The sequence below is a fragment of the Crotalus tigris genome, unplaced genomic scaffold (assembly GCF_016545835.1).
Source record: "Crotalus tigris isolate CLP2741 ecotype Arizona unplaced genomic scaffold, ASM1654583v1 scf7180000020776.491700, whole genome shotgun sequence".
In the NCBI taxonomy this organism is placed as follows: domain Eukaryota; kingdom Metazoa; phylum Chordata; class Lepidosauria; order Squamata; family Viperidae; genus Crotalus; species Crotalus tigris.
This window is the reverse complement of record NW_024098174.1, coordinates 394703-412215: the sequence shown is the minus strand read 5'-3', so window position 1 is coordinate 412215 and position 17513 is coordinate 394703. Positions and strand designations below refer to the sequence as shown.

At 39.0% G+C, this 17513-nt stretch overlaps 1 protein-coding gene across 4 annotated transcripts in view; it reads left to right on the top strand.

The window, feature by feature from the left end:
* The window catches only part of MPP3 (membrane palmitoylated protein 3), a 128603-nt gene that overhangs the window by 79476 nt on the left and 31614 nt on the right, over positions 1 to 17513 (top strand). For all 4 annotated transcript variants that reach the window (XM_039368420.1, XM_039368419.1, XM_039368422.1 and 1 more), the window contains 5 exons: positions 3396 to 3592; positions 7399 to 7463; positions 10462 to 10482; positions 14400 to 14441; positions 15700 to 15864. In XM_039368420.1, coding sequence (XP_039224354.1) covers positions 3396 to 3592; positions 7399 to 7463; positions 10462 to 10482; positions 14400 to 14441; positions 15700 to 15864 — 490 coding nt within the window. The remainder of the gene's footprint in view (positions 1 to 3395; positions 3593 to 7398; positions 7464 to 10461; positions 10483 to 14399; positions 14442 to 15699; positions 15865 to 17513) is intronic.

Sequence of the window (17513 nt, the reverse complement as noted above, 5' to 3'; positions counted from 1 at the left end):
ATGGTTTTAGTTGCTACCTCTTGTACAATGTTGCGAACTTCCATCCATAGTTCTTCAGGCACTCTGTCTATCAGATCTAATTCCTTAAATCTATTTGTCACCTCTACTGTATATTCATCAGGAATATGATTTAGTTCATACCTGAGTGGCCTAGTGCTTTTCCCTACTTTTTTCAATTTAAGCCTAAATTTTGCAACGAGAAGCTCATGATCTGAGCCACAGTCAGCTCCTGGTCTTGTTTTTACTGACTGTATAGAGCTTCTCCATCTTTGGCTGCAGAGCACATAGTCAATCTGATTTCTATGTTGACCGTCTGGTGATGTCCATGTGTAGAGCCGTCTCTTGGGTTGTTGGAAAAGAGTGTTTGTTATGACCATCGTATTCTCTTGACAAAATTCTATTAGCCTGTGCCCTGCTTCATTTTGTACTCCAAGGCCAAACTTGCCTGTTATTCATTAATCACAATCATTAATCACAATCAATTCATAAAATCTTAAAATTCCACAAATCTTAAAGATGCTAAGTTTGAAAAAAAAACTTGCTTTAGTAAAATATCTTTGAAGGTGGAGCAGGAATCATTTGCATGTTCATACTAGAGCGGAGGAATTTGTGCAATTCTTATCAGACAAAATCGCTCGGATTCGGACAGACCTAGACTCCGATTGGGCAGGGCCTTTCGAGATGACTGGGGCAGGTCTTAGCTCAGTTTTATGGGATGAATTTGAGTCTGTGACCGCTGAGGATGTTGACAGAGCGGTGGAAGCAATGAGCGCCTCCACTTGTTTATTGGACCCGTGTCCTTCCTGGTTGGTCTCGGCTGCCAAGGAGGTGACACGAAGCTGGCTCCAGGTGTTGATCAACGCTTCGTTGATGGAGGGGTCTTTTCCACAATCCCTAAAGGAGGCGGTTGTGAGGCCCCTGCTCAAGAAGCCTACCCTGGACCCGGCTGATTTAAATAACTTCCGTCCAGTCTCCAATCTCCCCTTTGTGGGGAAGGTTGTAGAGAGAGTGGTGGCGCTCCAGCTCCGACGGTCTCTGGATGAAGCGGATTATCTAGACCCTTTTCAATCTGGCTTCAGGCCCGGCTTCAGCACAGAAACCGGTTTGGTCGTGCTGATGGATGATCTCTGGCGGGCCCGAGACAGAGGTTATTCCTCTGTCTTGGTGCTACTTGACCTCTCAGTGGCCTTCGATATCATCGATCATGGTATCCTTTTGCGACGACTCGAAGGGGTGGGAGTGGGAGGCACCGTTTTACGGTGGTTCTCCTCCTACCTCTCTGGCCGGTCGCAATCGGTATTGGTGGGAGGGCAGAGGTCAACCCCGAGGCCCCTTGAATGCGGCGTGCCACAGGGGTCGGTCCTCTCTCCCCTCCTATTTAACATTTATATGAAGCCGCTGGGTGAGATCATCAGACAGCACGGGGTGAGATTTCATCAGTATGCTGATGATACCCAGTTATATATCTCCTCCCCGAGCTCTCTCAGTGAAGCGGCCGATGTGATGGGCCGTTGCCTCGAAGCCGTGAGGATCTGGATGGGGGTTAACAGACTCAGGCTCAATCCTGACAAGACCGAGTGGCTTTGGATGTTGCCTCCCAAGGATCATGTCGACTGTCCAGTGTTGACTCTTGTGGGGGAAAATATACCCCCTTCAGAGCAGGTTCGCAACTTGGGTGTCCTCCTTGATCCACAGCTGAATTTGGAACATCAATTGGTCCAGAATGCAGCTGCGCGAGTGATAGTGGGTGCTCCCCGATACACCCACGTTACACCTATCCTCCGTGAGCTGCACTGGTTGCCTATTGGTCATTACCTTTAAAGGTGTTGGTCATTACCTTTAAAGCCCTATATGGCTCAGGGCCAGGCTATTTGCGAGACCGCCTACTACCTCATAGTTCCCTACGTCCGGTTAGATCCCACAGGCTGGGCCTCCTTCGGGCCCCGTCGGCCAAGCAGTGCCATTTGGCGGGGCCGCGGAGGAGGGCCTTCTCTGTGATGGCGCCCACGCTTTGGAATCAGCTCCCCCCGGAGATTAGGACCGCTCCCACCCTGTTGGTCTTCCGTAAGCTACTTAAGACCTGGCTTTTCCGGCAGGCCTGGGGTTTATAAAACCTTACCCCTGGATGATTGTTTTTGTATTGTTGTTTGTTATGTTTTATGTGTTTTTTTATTGTTAGCCGCCCAGAGTCCTTTGGGAGTGGGGCGGCTTATACATTTTAAAAATAATAATAATAATAATACTTAATTGAACAGTATTCCCAACTTGCTAAACATACTGAGATCTGCCTCCTCTCTGGGGAAAATTCTTGTGTTTTCAGACTAGAGGTGCGTTTTACAGTACTCTAAACAATTTGGTTCAAATAGTTGCCTCCAGAAGTTGTGAGTGCTTCAGCATTGGAGGTTGTCTGAAATGGTATACGGTCTCCTGCCTGAACAGGGGGGTGGACTAGAAGGCCTCCAAGGTCCCTTCCAACTCTGTTATTCTGTTATTTAGTTTTAATGCCCTGGGGACTGCATTTTGCATGAATACAGCATGGTAATCTAACTGTTTTGAAACTAATTTTCCCTTCCAGTACAAATTTAAAAAATGCAGTGGAAATGGCACAATTTGGATTGAGTAGGAACTTGAGGCAATTCAAATGATTTTTGGACTCTGGGAGGAATCGAAGTGTTGTGAGGAGGTGTTAACTATAGTGGCAGTGACAGTTTTTTCTTCCCCTTTTTTCTCTTTCTTCTTAGAGTTTAAAAAGTGACAACAGCAATGGCAGTATATCTATCTATCTATCTATCTATCTATCTATCTATCTATCTATCTATCTATCTATCTATCTATCATCTCTCTCTCTCTCTCTTTCTCTCTCTCTCCCTCCCTCCCTCCCTCCATCCATCCATCCATCTATACCAGCAGAACACGAGCTACCATTTATTCCCCCCTCCATCTTTTTCAAGAATGGGCCTGGAATAAAGCTAGTAATAAATTAGCTAGCTAATTGGTTTTATAGGTGATAGGATTTTTTTTCAGTCTGCCACCACTCAAATCTTGTTTTTCTAAAAAGTGTAACAGAGTGGAGATTAGAGAGACAGGATGAAGCTGTTCTCCAGATCTAGTCAAAATTACTGAACTATCTACATAAATCTGTGAATGGGGGTGGTGATTGAGGAAGGAACAGTTTGTCTTAGTCATATTTGCATATATATCTTTTATTCTACTCCACTTTGAATATCATTTTTTTTTCATCCTTGTATTTGTGGATTTGTTTTCCTATCCCTAAAGTTCTCCATGCCATGAGTTTGGAAAGCAATCCATATAAATTTCTGAAGCATTTTTCCATCTGCATAAAATTCTAGGAAAACTGTAATCATGGTCACCATGATCTTTCTTTCATCTGTTAGGTGTTCATGAGAGCCCTTTTTTCCTACAATCCAAAAGAGGATAAAGCTATCCCATGTCAGGAGGCAGGGCTGCCTTTTCAGAGAAGGCACATCTTGGAAGTGGTTAGCCAAGATGACCCAACATGGTGGCAGGCCAAACGTGTGGGTGACACAAATCTTCGAGCAGGGCTGATTCCTTCTAAGCAGTTCCAAGAAAGGTGAGTTGGGAAGAGCAATGGCCTGAGTTACTAATACAGTGAACAAAGCTGTGTCTCAGTTTGAAGTAGAGCAGATCATGTTTACTTTTTATGAGGGCACCTTATGAATTTTGTTGGACTTGTACATTCTTCCTTCTTTAGGGGATAAAAAGGAAGCAAGGAATTTGCATTTCTTGCAGCTGCTAGCTGTAGTTTTTATTTTCTTCCCAATGTAGCAATTAAGGATTTGCACAATCCATAGTTGACTTTATTTTTAGGCAGAGTGGTGATGACAAAAAGTAGGGCAGTTTTAAACTTTTTCTTCTAAACTTTCCAACCATTTCTCCTTCTTTGAGGATAATTATGTATCCTGGACTGTCTATTTAGGTTGTTGATCAGAGTTGAAGTAATATTCAACTGCCATCCTGTTTTCTATACTCAGAACTTAGAGGGCAGATGGCTTCTTAGCCTAAGCCACAATATATTTTGGGCCAGCTCTGGCATAAAACAATGTTTGATTGCAGACTAGCATTTCTAACAAACTTTAAATAATTTTTGGTTTCTAGATTTGAGGAGAAAGTAGCCATGCTGAGGTGATGTAACTGACTATGGTTTGTAATGGCTCAACATGAAATATTTTGACCATCTCCCTGGTCCTTGTGTGGCATCTTTGAGGCCATTGAGGCAGAGATTACTCTGGATTAGACATGCTAATACTTCATTGTGGTACAACGGGGGAAAGAGCTTGTCAAATGTACCACAAGGCTTAGGAAAATTACTGCAGGGGAAAGTGGTATTTTAGAGTTTATTGGAAATGACCAAAATTATGAATTGTATCACTGAAACTTCTTGAAAAAAAATATAAAACAATATTTTATGCTTCACTCAGCATAAAACATAGCTGCAGTTTTTTTGAGTTTAAGCTTTCAAATGGCAAATTTAACACTTCTTTTAATGCGATCAACTTTCCTCCCATCTTAACTCTCTGCAACTGCAATGGACTAACAAGCAATTTTATCTTCTCTGAAAAGCAAAATGCAACTTGTCACTTGGAATTTTTCTTTTCTTAAAAATTGATTTTCGTTATTAAGGAGGGAACAGATCAATGGTAATAGAAATGAATGTTCTGCATATTGCCAACTGGCTGACTTCCACTATTAATCACAGCATTTCCTTTGAATGTTCATCTTTGAATGGCTCCCCCCCCCCTCCACCTGCAGCAACTTGGTAGTAATAAAACTTGTGGGGGCAGTAGCAAACATTTCTTTAAAATTTTTGTCCTTTTTATAGACAGTCACATACACAGGTTTACCAAAAGGGGGGAGAAAGGAAGCAATACTTCCTTCCCCTCCTCCTTTTGTATGAGCCATTAAGAATAGCCACCTGCACCTTAACTCCCACTCAGATTTCTTAAACAATGAAATGCAGGATGAGTGTATTACTTAGATCTGACCAGCTTGAATCTTATATAGTGACCTGTCTTTTCAGACTTGCTTACAGCTAGTCCTCACTTAATGACTGGTTGCTTAGTGACCATTCAAAATTATGATCCACCTTCCTCAAAGGTTTTTGTGACCTGGTTCCAGAGTTTCAATGGCTGTACCTCTCCCCCATCGTCATATGATCAGATTTTGGGCACTTGACAACTGGTTTGCATTTATGGCAGTTTGCAGCATCCCGCAGTCACAGAATGATTTTTGATGGGTTTTTTTGGTTGTTGTTGATTTCTGTGTTTTACTTCTAGTTTCCAGCAAAAAATGTCCATTGGATAAAATGGATTTGCTAAATGACCATCCTGTTTGCTTAATGACCATAGCGTTCACTTCATGACTGCTGCAAAAAAAGGCATAAAATTGGGTGTGGTCATGTGATGACCCACTTGACAACTGCCATGACTTACAACCATAATTTCTGGCTCAATCACAATCATAAATCAAGGACCACCTATATGTCTTTGTTCTAAAAGTGATTGTGAAGATGGGTTGAATGTTCAGAAAACAAAGCAGCACCAAGGATAGTTGTCAGTGAGTTGAATTCAGACTAGTAGAGTCAGCCAAACCCAGCTCACTTTTAGACCCCCAAAACAGTATCAGAAAACTGACTGAAGAGTTAAACTAGTTTCAAGCAGTATATTTTCCTGAATATTTCATACTCAGTTTGAGTAGAAATAATCTGTGTTGGAAATGCAGATAAAAGTATTTCAAGTAAGTTTTCATGAGTAAGGTATGGTCCTTTTGTATTTATTTAGTTACAAGTTAAACAAAAGTCCCTTGTGAATATCCTCTATAGCCCTTTCAGGTACAGTCCTCCGTCTGGTAGGTTTGTGCAGCACTTCATGAATAATTTGGAAAAGTTCCTTTGGAGACTGAACACTTTGCAGAGCAAGAGATTCCTTCTCTGCCATAGAAAATGGCTGAAGAACCAACAATTGTACAATCCCTTAAAAAAAAACCTTGAATGAGTACAATTAGAAACCTTGCCTTGCTTGCAATCTATTTAGAAACAGTTGTGTGTACATAGTCCAACAAATGTATCTTATTCTGCTTTTAAAAATTGCAAATAAGTGTTGTGTATATGTTTCTGCCTGCTCTGAAGGATCCTTTTCCAAGTTATTTGTGAAATTTATATAGCCCAGCTGTCCAGTAATCTGCTGCCTTCTTGGTTTCCAAGACTTCAATTAAAGCCCCAGGAAATAATTCTTCCAGGGGTGCGTGTTCAGTCACAATGCTTTTTTTCACTGTTGAGGAAAAATTCTGTCTTTGAAAATGGTTGGAGAATATCTCTGTCTTCAAAGATGGTGGAGGACTTGAAGAGCCATATGTGTCCAACCATTCATGCCGAATGTCCAAAAGTGTTTTCTCCCCCTCAAAACTGAAGTCAGTCAAACTGAAGAAGCTTCTTGTATGAGAAGTAAAACATCTTCAAGGAAAAAAACTTAAGTTCAGTTCCCTTTTGAAAAAAGCACCTTTGGGATAACCATGACCTGGATGACTGAGAATCTTCATAGACATACATGTCGAATAGTTTCTGTAGGGTTGATACCATTTAATATTTTGATGCAGCTTGACTGCCTGCTTTTTCCCAAAGAAGAAAAGTCAAGAAGTCTGCATGGAAAAATATGCACTTGATTTGTTACTTCTCTGGGCTTTTTTTGCAGGAAGGCACACGTCTGCATAATTCAGACTTTTCTTTTTCACCTATGCACAGAAAAATAACACTAGCGTGGAGCCCTATTAAGTTACTTGAGCTTAGTTCAGTGGGACTTCAGAATGAAATCTTGTGTTAGATTTCTGAAAAAACCAAGCTTAAACTGCCAGTGCACATGCGCCTCATCTGGACAGCGTCCTGTGTCTATTTCAAAACTCCTTCTCCTTTGCTTTTTGTTTCCAAAGGGTTTGCTTGCAACTAATAGCTGCTTTAGAGCAAAGAGTAACCAGTATGTTTGGAGTCCAATGCAATCCCTCTGTTAGGCTCAGGGACACAATTTGGATTCAGTGTTTCCTCCACAAAATAAATATTTATTTTTTAAAAAGAGATTAAATGAATAGTACAAATTATCTTAAATCAAAATCTACTTTCTTTGTCCTTAAATTAGCATGATATGTGAATCTACCTATTAAGGGTTAGCATTATGTGCAGACCAAACCACAGTAGCTGTTCAGTGACATAGCTTTATGGATGAACCAGCCAATCTATAATTCAGGACTTAAGCTCATATATTCCGGTGGAGTCTGGATGAAAGCTATTTTTCTGTTGTTGTTTAGAAGTTCTTAGTGTTTTCTTGCATACTCCCCTATCTCTGAATATAAATTTTGTTTTTTATTTAGACGCTTAATGTATAGAAGGACCATTGGTGCATTGCACAATTCCAGAAGTATTACAAAGCCATACTGTGAGTCACTACAAACCTTTTCCTTGTTTGTTCAAGATGCATTTATCTTGTTATTTGTAAATTTTGCCCCTTCGATGGATAGCTATCTTCAGTCCACAAGGACATTGCTGTGTCACATGAATAGACAATAAGCAGTGCCAGAATTGAGAGAATTGGAAATAATGCACACAAGACGGCTCTAGGGGAAGAAAACATTTCATGTTGTAGGTTGATAGCCAGCCTTATAGGGATAGTTACATTCAGTGGAGCTAATCCAGGATAGAGAGAGGCAAATCAGGGAGACTTTGAAATACGCACTATTAGTTGTAAATTATAGTTCTTCACCTCCTATGCAAAGCAGTCTGCTCATAAAGTATTAAAATAAATAGGTAGCATTCTTCAATTAGTTTTCTGCAGCCAAGAACCATATTGGCGGTTGTAGACTAAGACTGCTAGAAATCTAACAGTGTCTCACCTGTTAATCAATTAGATAAATTAAGCCATTACAAAGTCTAAAAAATTAATTGGTTGGCAGATTTTTAATTGTAATTAAATTATAAATTAAATATTATATTCCTTTTAGTGGCTTTGATTAGAGGATTAGGGCTTTCGGGTCTGGGATGCAAAATCAGGATGAGCAATATTTTCTTGATCTTTTTTCAGCCATCTAGTGGTTCTGAATTTTTGCATCACAGATTCAATAATCTGCAATTAAATCTTCTTTATCAATAGTTCTGGCAACACACCATCAAAATAAGGAAAACTCTTTGGGAAATACAGAGTCCCACACATTTTCTACCTCAATTTTTTAAAATAATTCTGGGATCACTTGCTTCAGAGAACACCAGCCCCTTTACTATTGGCCAGGCTGGCAGCACTGGTGTGGAAGGGAAAATGGTTAAAAAGATAAAAAAGACAACCACAGATTCCAGTTCTGGTGCTGTTATGGTATGTAGGAATGGCCTTGGGAGATGGGAGGAAGAGCCATAGATGGGACAACTATAAAAGATATCTCAGCCCACAGAAAGAGAGGAGGCATAGGGAGCATTTCAGAAGGGACCCTTCCTAATTTTCTGGAGAATAAAAGGAGGGGAAGGGAGAAATACATTAGGTCTTGCAAGATTCTGCTGGTTGTAACCTTACTATAAAGACAGAGATAGAATTCATTGTTCTGCTCCTTGCCTGGACTACCTTAAAGAGCTAAAAGGTACACACAGCCCAAACTTTGCTCATTCTGACTGCCCCTGCTTACATTCTTCCTGTCAACAATCTCCTTTTTTTGGGCCCTTACTTATATTATTTTTATCCTGCTTTTATTATTTTTATAAATAACTCAAGGCAGCAAACATACCAACGCTCCTTCCTCCTTCTATTATATTATATTATCACAAAACCTCCACTTTCCTTATCCCTGGCTAGCATAATTTCCTCCCCCATCAAAGCCACAGTATGCAGAAGACAAACTGTCAAGATTGGAAATCGCTACCCTCCCACTTCTCTCCTGTAATTGTCAGATCAGTCCCACTGAAATAGTCCATAAGAGGAAGATCTTTTTCCTTGCAAGGAAAACAAAGCTTTTAATGAGAAAATCGAGCAAAAATAAAGAAGATGACCATCCTCAATCACCACAAAGCCCATAAGGAGGCATAAAGAAAGGGGAAAATTTGCTATGAAAATTCTACCCTGTTCTCTGTGGATCATTTTTGGAGGGAGGAAGGGGTGGGAGGGAGCCGGGTTGTCCTTTGAACTTGCCCTGATTTGATGGAAGGAAGTGCATACTCAAAGCATAGCAAAAGAAAATGGTCAGTAAAAGGACATCCTATCTTTGTATGGATGTTTTCTGTCAAAATATCACCCCCGCCCCATGCACTAGTTTTGTAAAGGTCCCTTCGCTCCTGTCATTGATTCTATGTATTTATGTGCATCAAAACAAGTAGTTGTCTGGGGCCCATTTACTATGGTATGGTCAATTGATACTTATAAAGAGAAAAAAAAGGAAGTTAGCAATAACAAATTTTCTTGCACAACTAGTGAGGGGTAGGGGCACGGTTTTGTAGTTTTACAAAAGTCCCTATAAAATACGATAATCTCTACTTATTCAGGTTTTGTTTACTGAACTCTGAGTTTGTCCCTTATCCCTTCAAATTGGGGCAAAAGGAAGGGTAAAATCCTGCCTTTTAATATATGTAGGTATGTATATATGTATGTATATTTATAATTGTATTGATTTTTTTTAAAAAAATACAAAATTAAAAGAAGTAGAAGAAAAGATTTGAAAGAAGAAAAAACTCAGAAAAAAGTGAAAATGAAAAAAAAGAAAATAGAAAAAACAAAAAGAATGACTTCTGATTTTCTTTGGTATAGATATAAGTTAAAAAAAACTACATCAAACACTTACTGTAAGGTTAACATCTGTCTACGTTATTTCCATAATTCCATAAAATTTTAATTCTCAAATCCTGAAATCAACTTCTCATTTCTTTCAGTTTCTCGCAAAAAAATCCAAAAATGGTTTCCAAGTATAAATAAAATTTGCCGTAGCCTTTTCTTTCATCAAGGCTGTCAAATTAACATGTCCCCCAATTCTCCTAGTTTCACCATCCATTCTTCCTTTGTAAATATTTGTAAATCCTTCCATCTTTAAGTGCATAAAAATCTCACTGCTGTTATCGTACTGCAAAAACAAGTTCCATAAGATGTCTCGATTATTTATCCATTACGCCCAAAAGAAAGGTTTTTGCTTTTAATTCTACATTCACTTTTGAAATCTTCTGTATCAAAATACAAACTTTATTCCAATATTTTCTATCTTTATTAAATGTTCATCAAAGATGGAAAAAGCGTTCCTTCAGTTTGCATGCATTTCCACCGTATTTTGAAATTCCCATATATATTTTTTGACAATGTATTGGATGCTTTCCTTACACTTAAGCAATTGGACTGAACAAAGAATCCCTTGAGACATTTTTCTTGGCTTCCTTTTAACAATCTCATCTCTGTCCTTTCATGCTAACCGCAGATGATCAGTCTTCCGAGAAAGGTAGGTTCTCCAGCTACTTTGGAGTGACAGCACCAAGCATCAGCTGTCAAGCTGTCAAGGGTCAATTTCTGCCTGTCAAACCATCCTGCAGGGAAGCAAATCAAGATGCTGATACAGAGAACTTAGATTTCTCAGTTGGATAGATGGTGCAGTTGTGCGTTTATCATTTTCCATAATTGATTCTGCATTAAAGATGCTTTTAAAAAAGTAATCTGAATATACTTTGACAAGACAGTGAACCACCTACCCCGTGGCAAGGATGTGGAATTTTGGGGGGAATTTTGAGAGAAGTCTGAGGATTTAAAACCATTCTGTTGAAGAAAAAAGATAGAGGTTTGGGGGAAAGCTTCATTCATTATATTGTTTTGTGGGTACGGTGTGCATTTTTTAAAATCAGTGAATGCTCATTTAGTGATAAACATCAAATAATGGGGTTTATTAGATAATATCTGATCCCATTTTGTTCCTCCTTGCCAGGAAAAGGTGTGAATAAACAAGGCATGCTCATAAATCTAAATATATTATTTCAGTGTGATTATGTTTAAATATTACCTTACTATCTTGCTGTAAAATAAACTGCATATTCAGAACATACAATATAGATAACTTGCCTCAAGATTAAAATAAAGGATGGATTACTTGGTGCTTAACTTACGTAAGTGGGAATTGAGGAAGAGCAAACTGAAGGGCAGGAAAGGAGAGGAGAAGCTGAATTCAGAATGTATTTTTGGAATATTGAGATTAGAATGCTAAGATGCTTATTTATTTATCATATTTGTATAGCCACCCATCACATGACACTGAGTGGAGTACAACATCCAATCCCTGCTTGACTGTCTTCAAAATTCAATTTCCAGTGATCATCCCATTTCAGCCCAGGAGAACAGTCATTTGCCTAAGTTACTAGCAATTTTTTCCTCCCCCTTCTGTTCAGTCTTGTCCAATCCTCAGAGACTGCCTGGACAAGTCGCTGCCATTTTCTTGGCAAGGTTTTTCAGAAGTTGTTTGCCACTACCTCATTCCTAGGTAGTGAGAGAAAGTGACTGACCTCGAGCCATCCAGCTTATTTTGAAGCCTGAAGCAGGACTAGAACTCGTGATTTTCTGATTATTAGACTGATATATTAACTACACCAAATTGCCTCTCAATCCTTGGATTAAAGTTGGAATATTCTATCTGCAATGGAAACCAGTCTTTTAGAGCCTCATAAAAGGGGACAAATAAACTTTTCTCATATACACTCAGGGCCTCATATCAATCTCATTTAATTTTCCTTAGCTATTAATTTGCCCTGTGTTTTACTGTGTAATTTATTTTTTTGTATGTGCTAATCATACGGATTAAGCTCCTGCTGTTTCTTAAAAAGCTATTGTGCTGTTTCTAGGAGCTTTTGTTAACACAGCAGGTAATTTCCTGTTGATCCACAATGTGTTGCTATTTTTCCTTCCCTCTTTTCCTTTTGCTTTGGTCTTGCAACTTCCAGAAAAATTTACTGGGGTGATGGAGTCCTTTTTTAAAAGTTGCCTCAAATAAGAAAAACTGCTCAGTTTATAAATAAAGTCTTAATAACAGTATTAATAATGCAGGAGTTTAAACTTAATTGCCTTGATTTATCTCTTGGGACAGTCCCCTAGTGTAGCTGTTGCTAAAGTGGAATTCATCTAGTGGAACCCTGGAAGCATGACTTTTCCATAGCTACCCCTACCTTGTGGAATATCCTCTCATTGGTGATTTGACAACCTCCACCCTTCTAACCTTCTGAAAGAACATAGAGACCTGATGTTTTACTGAGGACTGTGTAGTAGGCGGATAGTATGGAAGGAGGGCAGCTGAGCCTGCAATGGCCATCCCAAAGGGACAACTATGGTGTTTTTATTTTATTGTTTTACTGTTTTTACTGTTTTATTATTGTTTTACTTATTGGATTTATTTTTGTGAGCCATTCAAAATTACTTAAGATGGGAGGACATATAAATCTTTTACATAAATAGATAAATAAGGAATCCAATCCAGTTAAGGGGGAAATAAATAAAGAAAAACACTTCCCTTCTAATGATAAACATTGTGCTTTTTATATTAGTTTAAAGGGGCCGAGGTCATTTGCTGCTTATTTGGCCAGAGTGATTAGCGGAGCTATCTCTAACATGGCAGTTTCCAGATAATTGTTTATACAATTTATATGGCCATTTATCTCAAAACAGTCACTCTCAGTGGTACATAGAAGGCTAAAAGCAAAAAAGAGAAATGTATAAAGTAAATATCGAGCAGACCAATATAGTGTATGCCAGAGTTTAAAAAGCATTCTTAGTCATCAATGAAGATTAAAAGTAGACAAACTAATTGTCAGGCCTGGGCCATCTATGTGGCCAAATACCTGAGGAAACATCTAGGTTTTTTACTTATTAAGAAAGGGCAACAGGCTTGGAGCAATCCAGATTTGTGAACTGGGAGGAGATGATGGGAATTTAATCTGAGCAGTTAGGAAGGCTGATTAAAAGATGTATACAACAGTAACACAGTTGGCTAGTTCTATTTGAATTCTTCAGCTGAGTGTGCTACTTATTTTGTCACCTTAAAACAGCCACTGGGTGGTTTCACATGTCATACTCATTTAAGATTAATTGTACGGTGTGTGGAATAAGTCAGATCAGCTTGGTTTATACTACAAATCACACATAACTGTAAGTCATGGTGATAAGCCCAAATTACTGGTTTTATATATGCATTGAGCTAAAATCAAAGCATGCTGGGAGTTGAAGACATCTTAAAGATTGCCAAGGTTGAGAAACATTATTATGAAGGACTGAGTTCTCATCAAGACTAATCACACAATCCTAAAACTGTTTAAAACTTGGTCCCCCTCCTAAGTTCAGTGGGACCAAAAACTCAGAATCTAAACTTATTTATCAAAAGTGAACCATGCACACAAGGGTACCAGATAATAATTTCTCAAAGGTAGAACTTTTATGTGCACTCACTATTTCATGCCCCCATTGAAGAACCCTCTCTTCATCCAGGTTTCACTGTGTTAACATTAGATGAATAATTTGGGGACGCCTTCTTTCTTAACCATAAAGAAGCATCTGTTGGGGGAGATCAAAAACTCAAGTTGCAACAACATATTTGAAACCCTGCCACTTTTCATGTGTTCCTTGTGTGACTTTTGCAAAAAAAAAAAAAAGGGGGGGGGAGTGGTGGTGGATACATGCAGCCATACTTCTATGTTTTTAAATTTCTCTGTGGATAACTTTCAAGCATGTTCAAGACTCACGAAAGACTGTTTGTTTGCTGATCTGTATATCCACTGCTTGTTGTCTGCATACCTTGTATCTTGAACTCTGCCCTTGAATTATAATTACTTAAAAAGGACTCCTCTATTTATGGTAAATCAACTTCATGAGATGTTTTCCTTACTTTGAAACCCTAGACAGCTATCTTATTTATCTTATCCCAGTAAGCTATCTTTTTCAGTATTACTGGCCACAATTAAACAATTTCAACTTTTGTTATATCATTTAAAAAATAATAATACACAAAGCAATCAAGCAAGCACTGGTCTTGCTCAGCCAGTGAGCCTTTAAATGTATAACTCCCATCACTCCCTGTCAGGATTGTTTGGCTGAGAATTAAAGACATCTGAGATATTTGAAGGTTGCCAGACTAGACTGGTATAGCCTGGCATCAGCCCACACTTCTCCAGAGTTTCAAACAGAATTGTTTGCCTATGGATTCTTGGGGTCAATCCCTCTATGCAAGGCACACTGCTTTACTTACTGAATTTGCCTAGCTTCTGCTCTTTATTTCCCACCAGTTTTGATGTTAGTGCTTAAATATGTATGACATTCTTATTTCCAGAATGCATGACCTGCAACTTATAACATATTTGTGCCTATTTTCTCACTCTTCTTTCTATGCAGAAGACTGTGACTGTGAGGGTTACTTCAATGGACAATACATAGGTGGGTACCAGTCTTTGTAATGAATAATACATATTCTAGATTCTCCCCTAGAAATAGGAAGGTATATAGAAATAACATTTAGACATATATTGCTTCACAGTGCTATTACAGCCCTCTCTAAGTAGTTTACCGAATCAGCATATTGCCCCCAACAATCTGGGTCCACATTTTACTGACCTCGGAAGGATGGAAGACTAAGTCAACCTTGAGCCAGTGAGACTTGAACTGCCAAACTGCTGGCAGCCGGGAGTCAGCAGAATTAGCCTGCAGTACTGCATTCTAACCACTGTGCCACCAGGGCTCTTATCTTATAGTTCAATTGTTCTGCAAACAGTTCTGCAACCTATATAAATTCCACTCCTAGTGCATTTGTATACAGTTGCTTTATAACTAATGACGTTGCCCTACACCAGATTGGAATGTGGTAGACTAGAGAGGACTGGAAGAATCCTTCTGAAACTTTGTTCTCAAAATGTTTTTTATTACAGGAGAATAATAGCTGTCCACTTCTATGGGAGAAAGAAAAATGTCTATGGCTGCAGTCAGGGACATGATTGAAAAATGGCTGAACTTAATGAATGAGTAATGGAGCCAGGTTCTTTCTTGGTACTTTATTTTAGTTCTAGTTATGGGCAGCTGTTGACTCCTTTCCTCCCTCCCTCCTTCCCTGGTTTTATTTTTGACATTCAAATACTGTAGGCTATTCTCAGCTTATGATCCTCATGGAGCCCACCCTTTATGGCCGTAAGTTGTAATAGTCATAAAGTGAGTCATCATGTGACTGACTTGATTTTTATGAATTTTTTTCATGGCAGTTGTTAAACAAAGGTTATAGCTTTTAAATGAATCATTTGTTCAGCAAAAACAATATAAATAATAAATCATGGTCTAGTGACTCTGGGGTGCTGTGAACAGCCATAAATGTGGACCAAGTCTGAGCATCTGAAATGATCTCGTGTGTGTGTGTGGTGTGTGTGCGGAGGTGGTGGTGTTGGGACTTTGGAACCAATTATAAGTATCTTTTGGGGAGATACTTCAAATTGTTGCTAAGCCATCAGTTGTTAGTTGAGGACTATCTGTTTTATATATGGACATTTTTTATTTTTTGAGACTTGATTGGTAACAATTTAATAAGAAGGAGAGGCTATAATCTTTTGAAGTTTGAAAAGAATCAAACAGCAGACTGAAGAGGGTTGATTAAAGTTTTCACACGCTTTGAACAACACAGAAAAGAAAAGTATTACTTTTGGCCTTTTAGCTGGCTTGCGAAGAAGTTTCCGACTGAGCCGAAAGGAGAAGCAGAGTGATCCAAATGAAGCCAAACAAAGTGAACCAAACTCCACTCGAGAACTTCTCACATATGAGGAAGTCATCAAGTATCAACAGCAGCCTGGTGAAAGGAAGAGACTTGTGGTTTTAATTGGTGAGTTGCTCTGTGTAAAAAGAGCACCATTTTGTTACTGGGAATTGATTGTTGACATACTGCAGATCAGTGTTTCTCAACCTTGGTAACTTTAAGGCAAGGGAACTTCAGCTCCCTGAATTCACCAGCCAGCCCATGCCTTAAAAGTTGCCAAGATCAAAAAACACTGACATAAATAATCAACACTTTCAAACTGGATGAACTCAAAGATGCACCCTGAAGTCCTCATCTTTGAAGATATGGGATGCTGTAGAGATTAGCAGTTTGTATCAAGGATCATGTCGGAAGAAAACTGGATTTTGGATCCATCTTCATCACAATCCAAATAGTTTCCATTTAAGTAGTCATTTATTCTACTATATATAAAATTGATAATTCAGAGGATCACGCCTCTTGTAATTAGTTCTGAGCAACTTTGATTTGAATAACATTGTGAAAGATAGTGCCTTCAGAAGGGGAGCTGGTGTGATGGAATTCAGTGGAGCAGCAGTTCCCATCAAGGAGAAAGCATGTTCCAGAAAGGGGAAAGAGGAGACAAAAGGCAGCATAGCCCTGAGCTGGATAGGTGACAGGAAGGGAGTAAGCATAGCAGCTCCCTGGAATCTCCCTGGGAATATCTGTTAGGTGAGAGTAGTAAGAGTTTAATCTGTCAAGATTCTGCCTATGTCATTCTTGGGCTTAGCCTGATAAGCATACTTCTTTGAAGGTACATTGAGTAGAATATGCAGATTGTATATAGTATTCCATTGAGGGTTTCAGATTTTAAGAATATAAAACTCATACTGGATGAGAATCAGCATTCTATTTCCTCAAAGGCCCATCTGATACCTCTGAGAAGTTCAAATCAGGATATGGGGATATCAGTCTGTTCCTCCTGTTCATTTTGCAAACAGGGATTCTGCTTCCTAACTTGGAAATTGTAAACTTTAAAAATTGGTTGTTGGATGGAGCAAAGTACTATCACCTCCTTGAAGGAAAAAAAAGATAAACATGTAACAAAAATAAATACTTCAAAATTGTTTATATCAGTGTTTCTGAATCTTGGTAACTTTAAGACAGAATTTCCCACCAGCCACATCTTAAATTTTCCAGGGTTGAGAAGAACTGGTTTATATGTAAAATAAACATGCATGAGGAATTTTACCCTTCTTCCTTTCTGCAATTTAGCATTTTCCCACTATGCATTTTTCCACTGAGCAGGATGTAGGATGCTACCCATTTCCTTATCTTGGAATGGGAAAGCAGCAGGTTAGGCTGGGCTTGCCAGCTTGGCCTCCTTTGGTACACAGCTTCCAAACAATCTCTGCTGGATGCCTTTCCCTTCTGACTTAAATTGAGAAGGAAGGCCAGTTGCTTGAAAAATGAAAGATGGAAAATAAAGCTAATAAGGTATGAAGCTTGAGCAAAAGCTTCATTTAGTGCCCTTCAAACTAGTAGCATTGAGTTATATGGCTATTTAAAAAGTAAATTTGAAATGGATTTGGGCTGTGGGGGGGGATCTAAATGAGGGTCATTGGACAGGAGGAGATGATAGATTTAGGACTGCTAACCTTTCATTCCACTGCTGTGTGCATTGGAAAACTAGAAATGCCCAGTAGGGTAAATAGAAGTTTTGCACTCTGATCTGGAGAGGAATCATACCAGAGGCC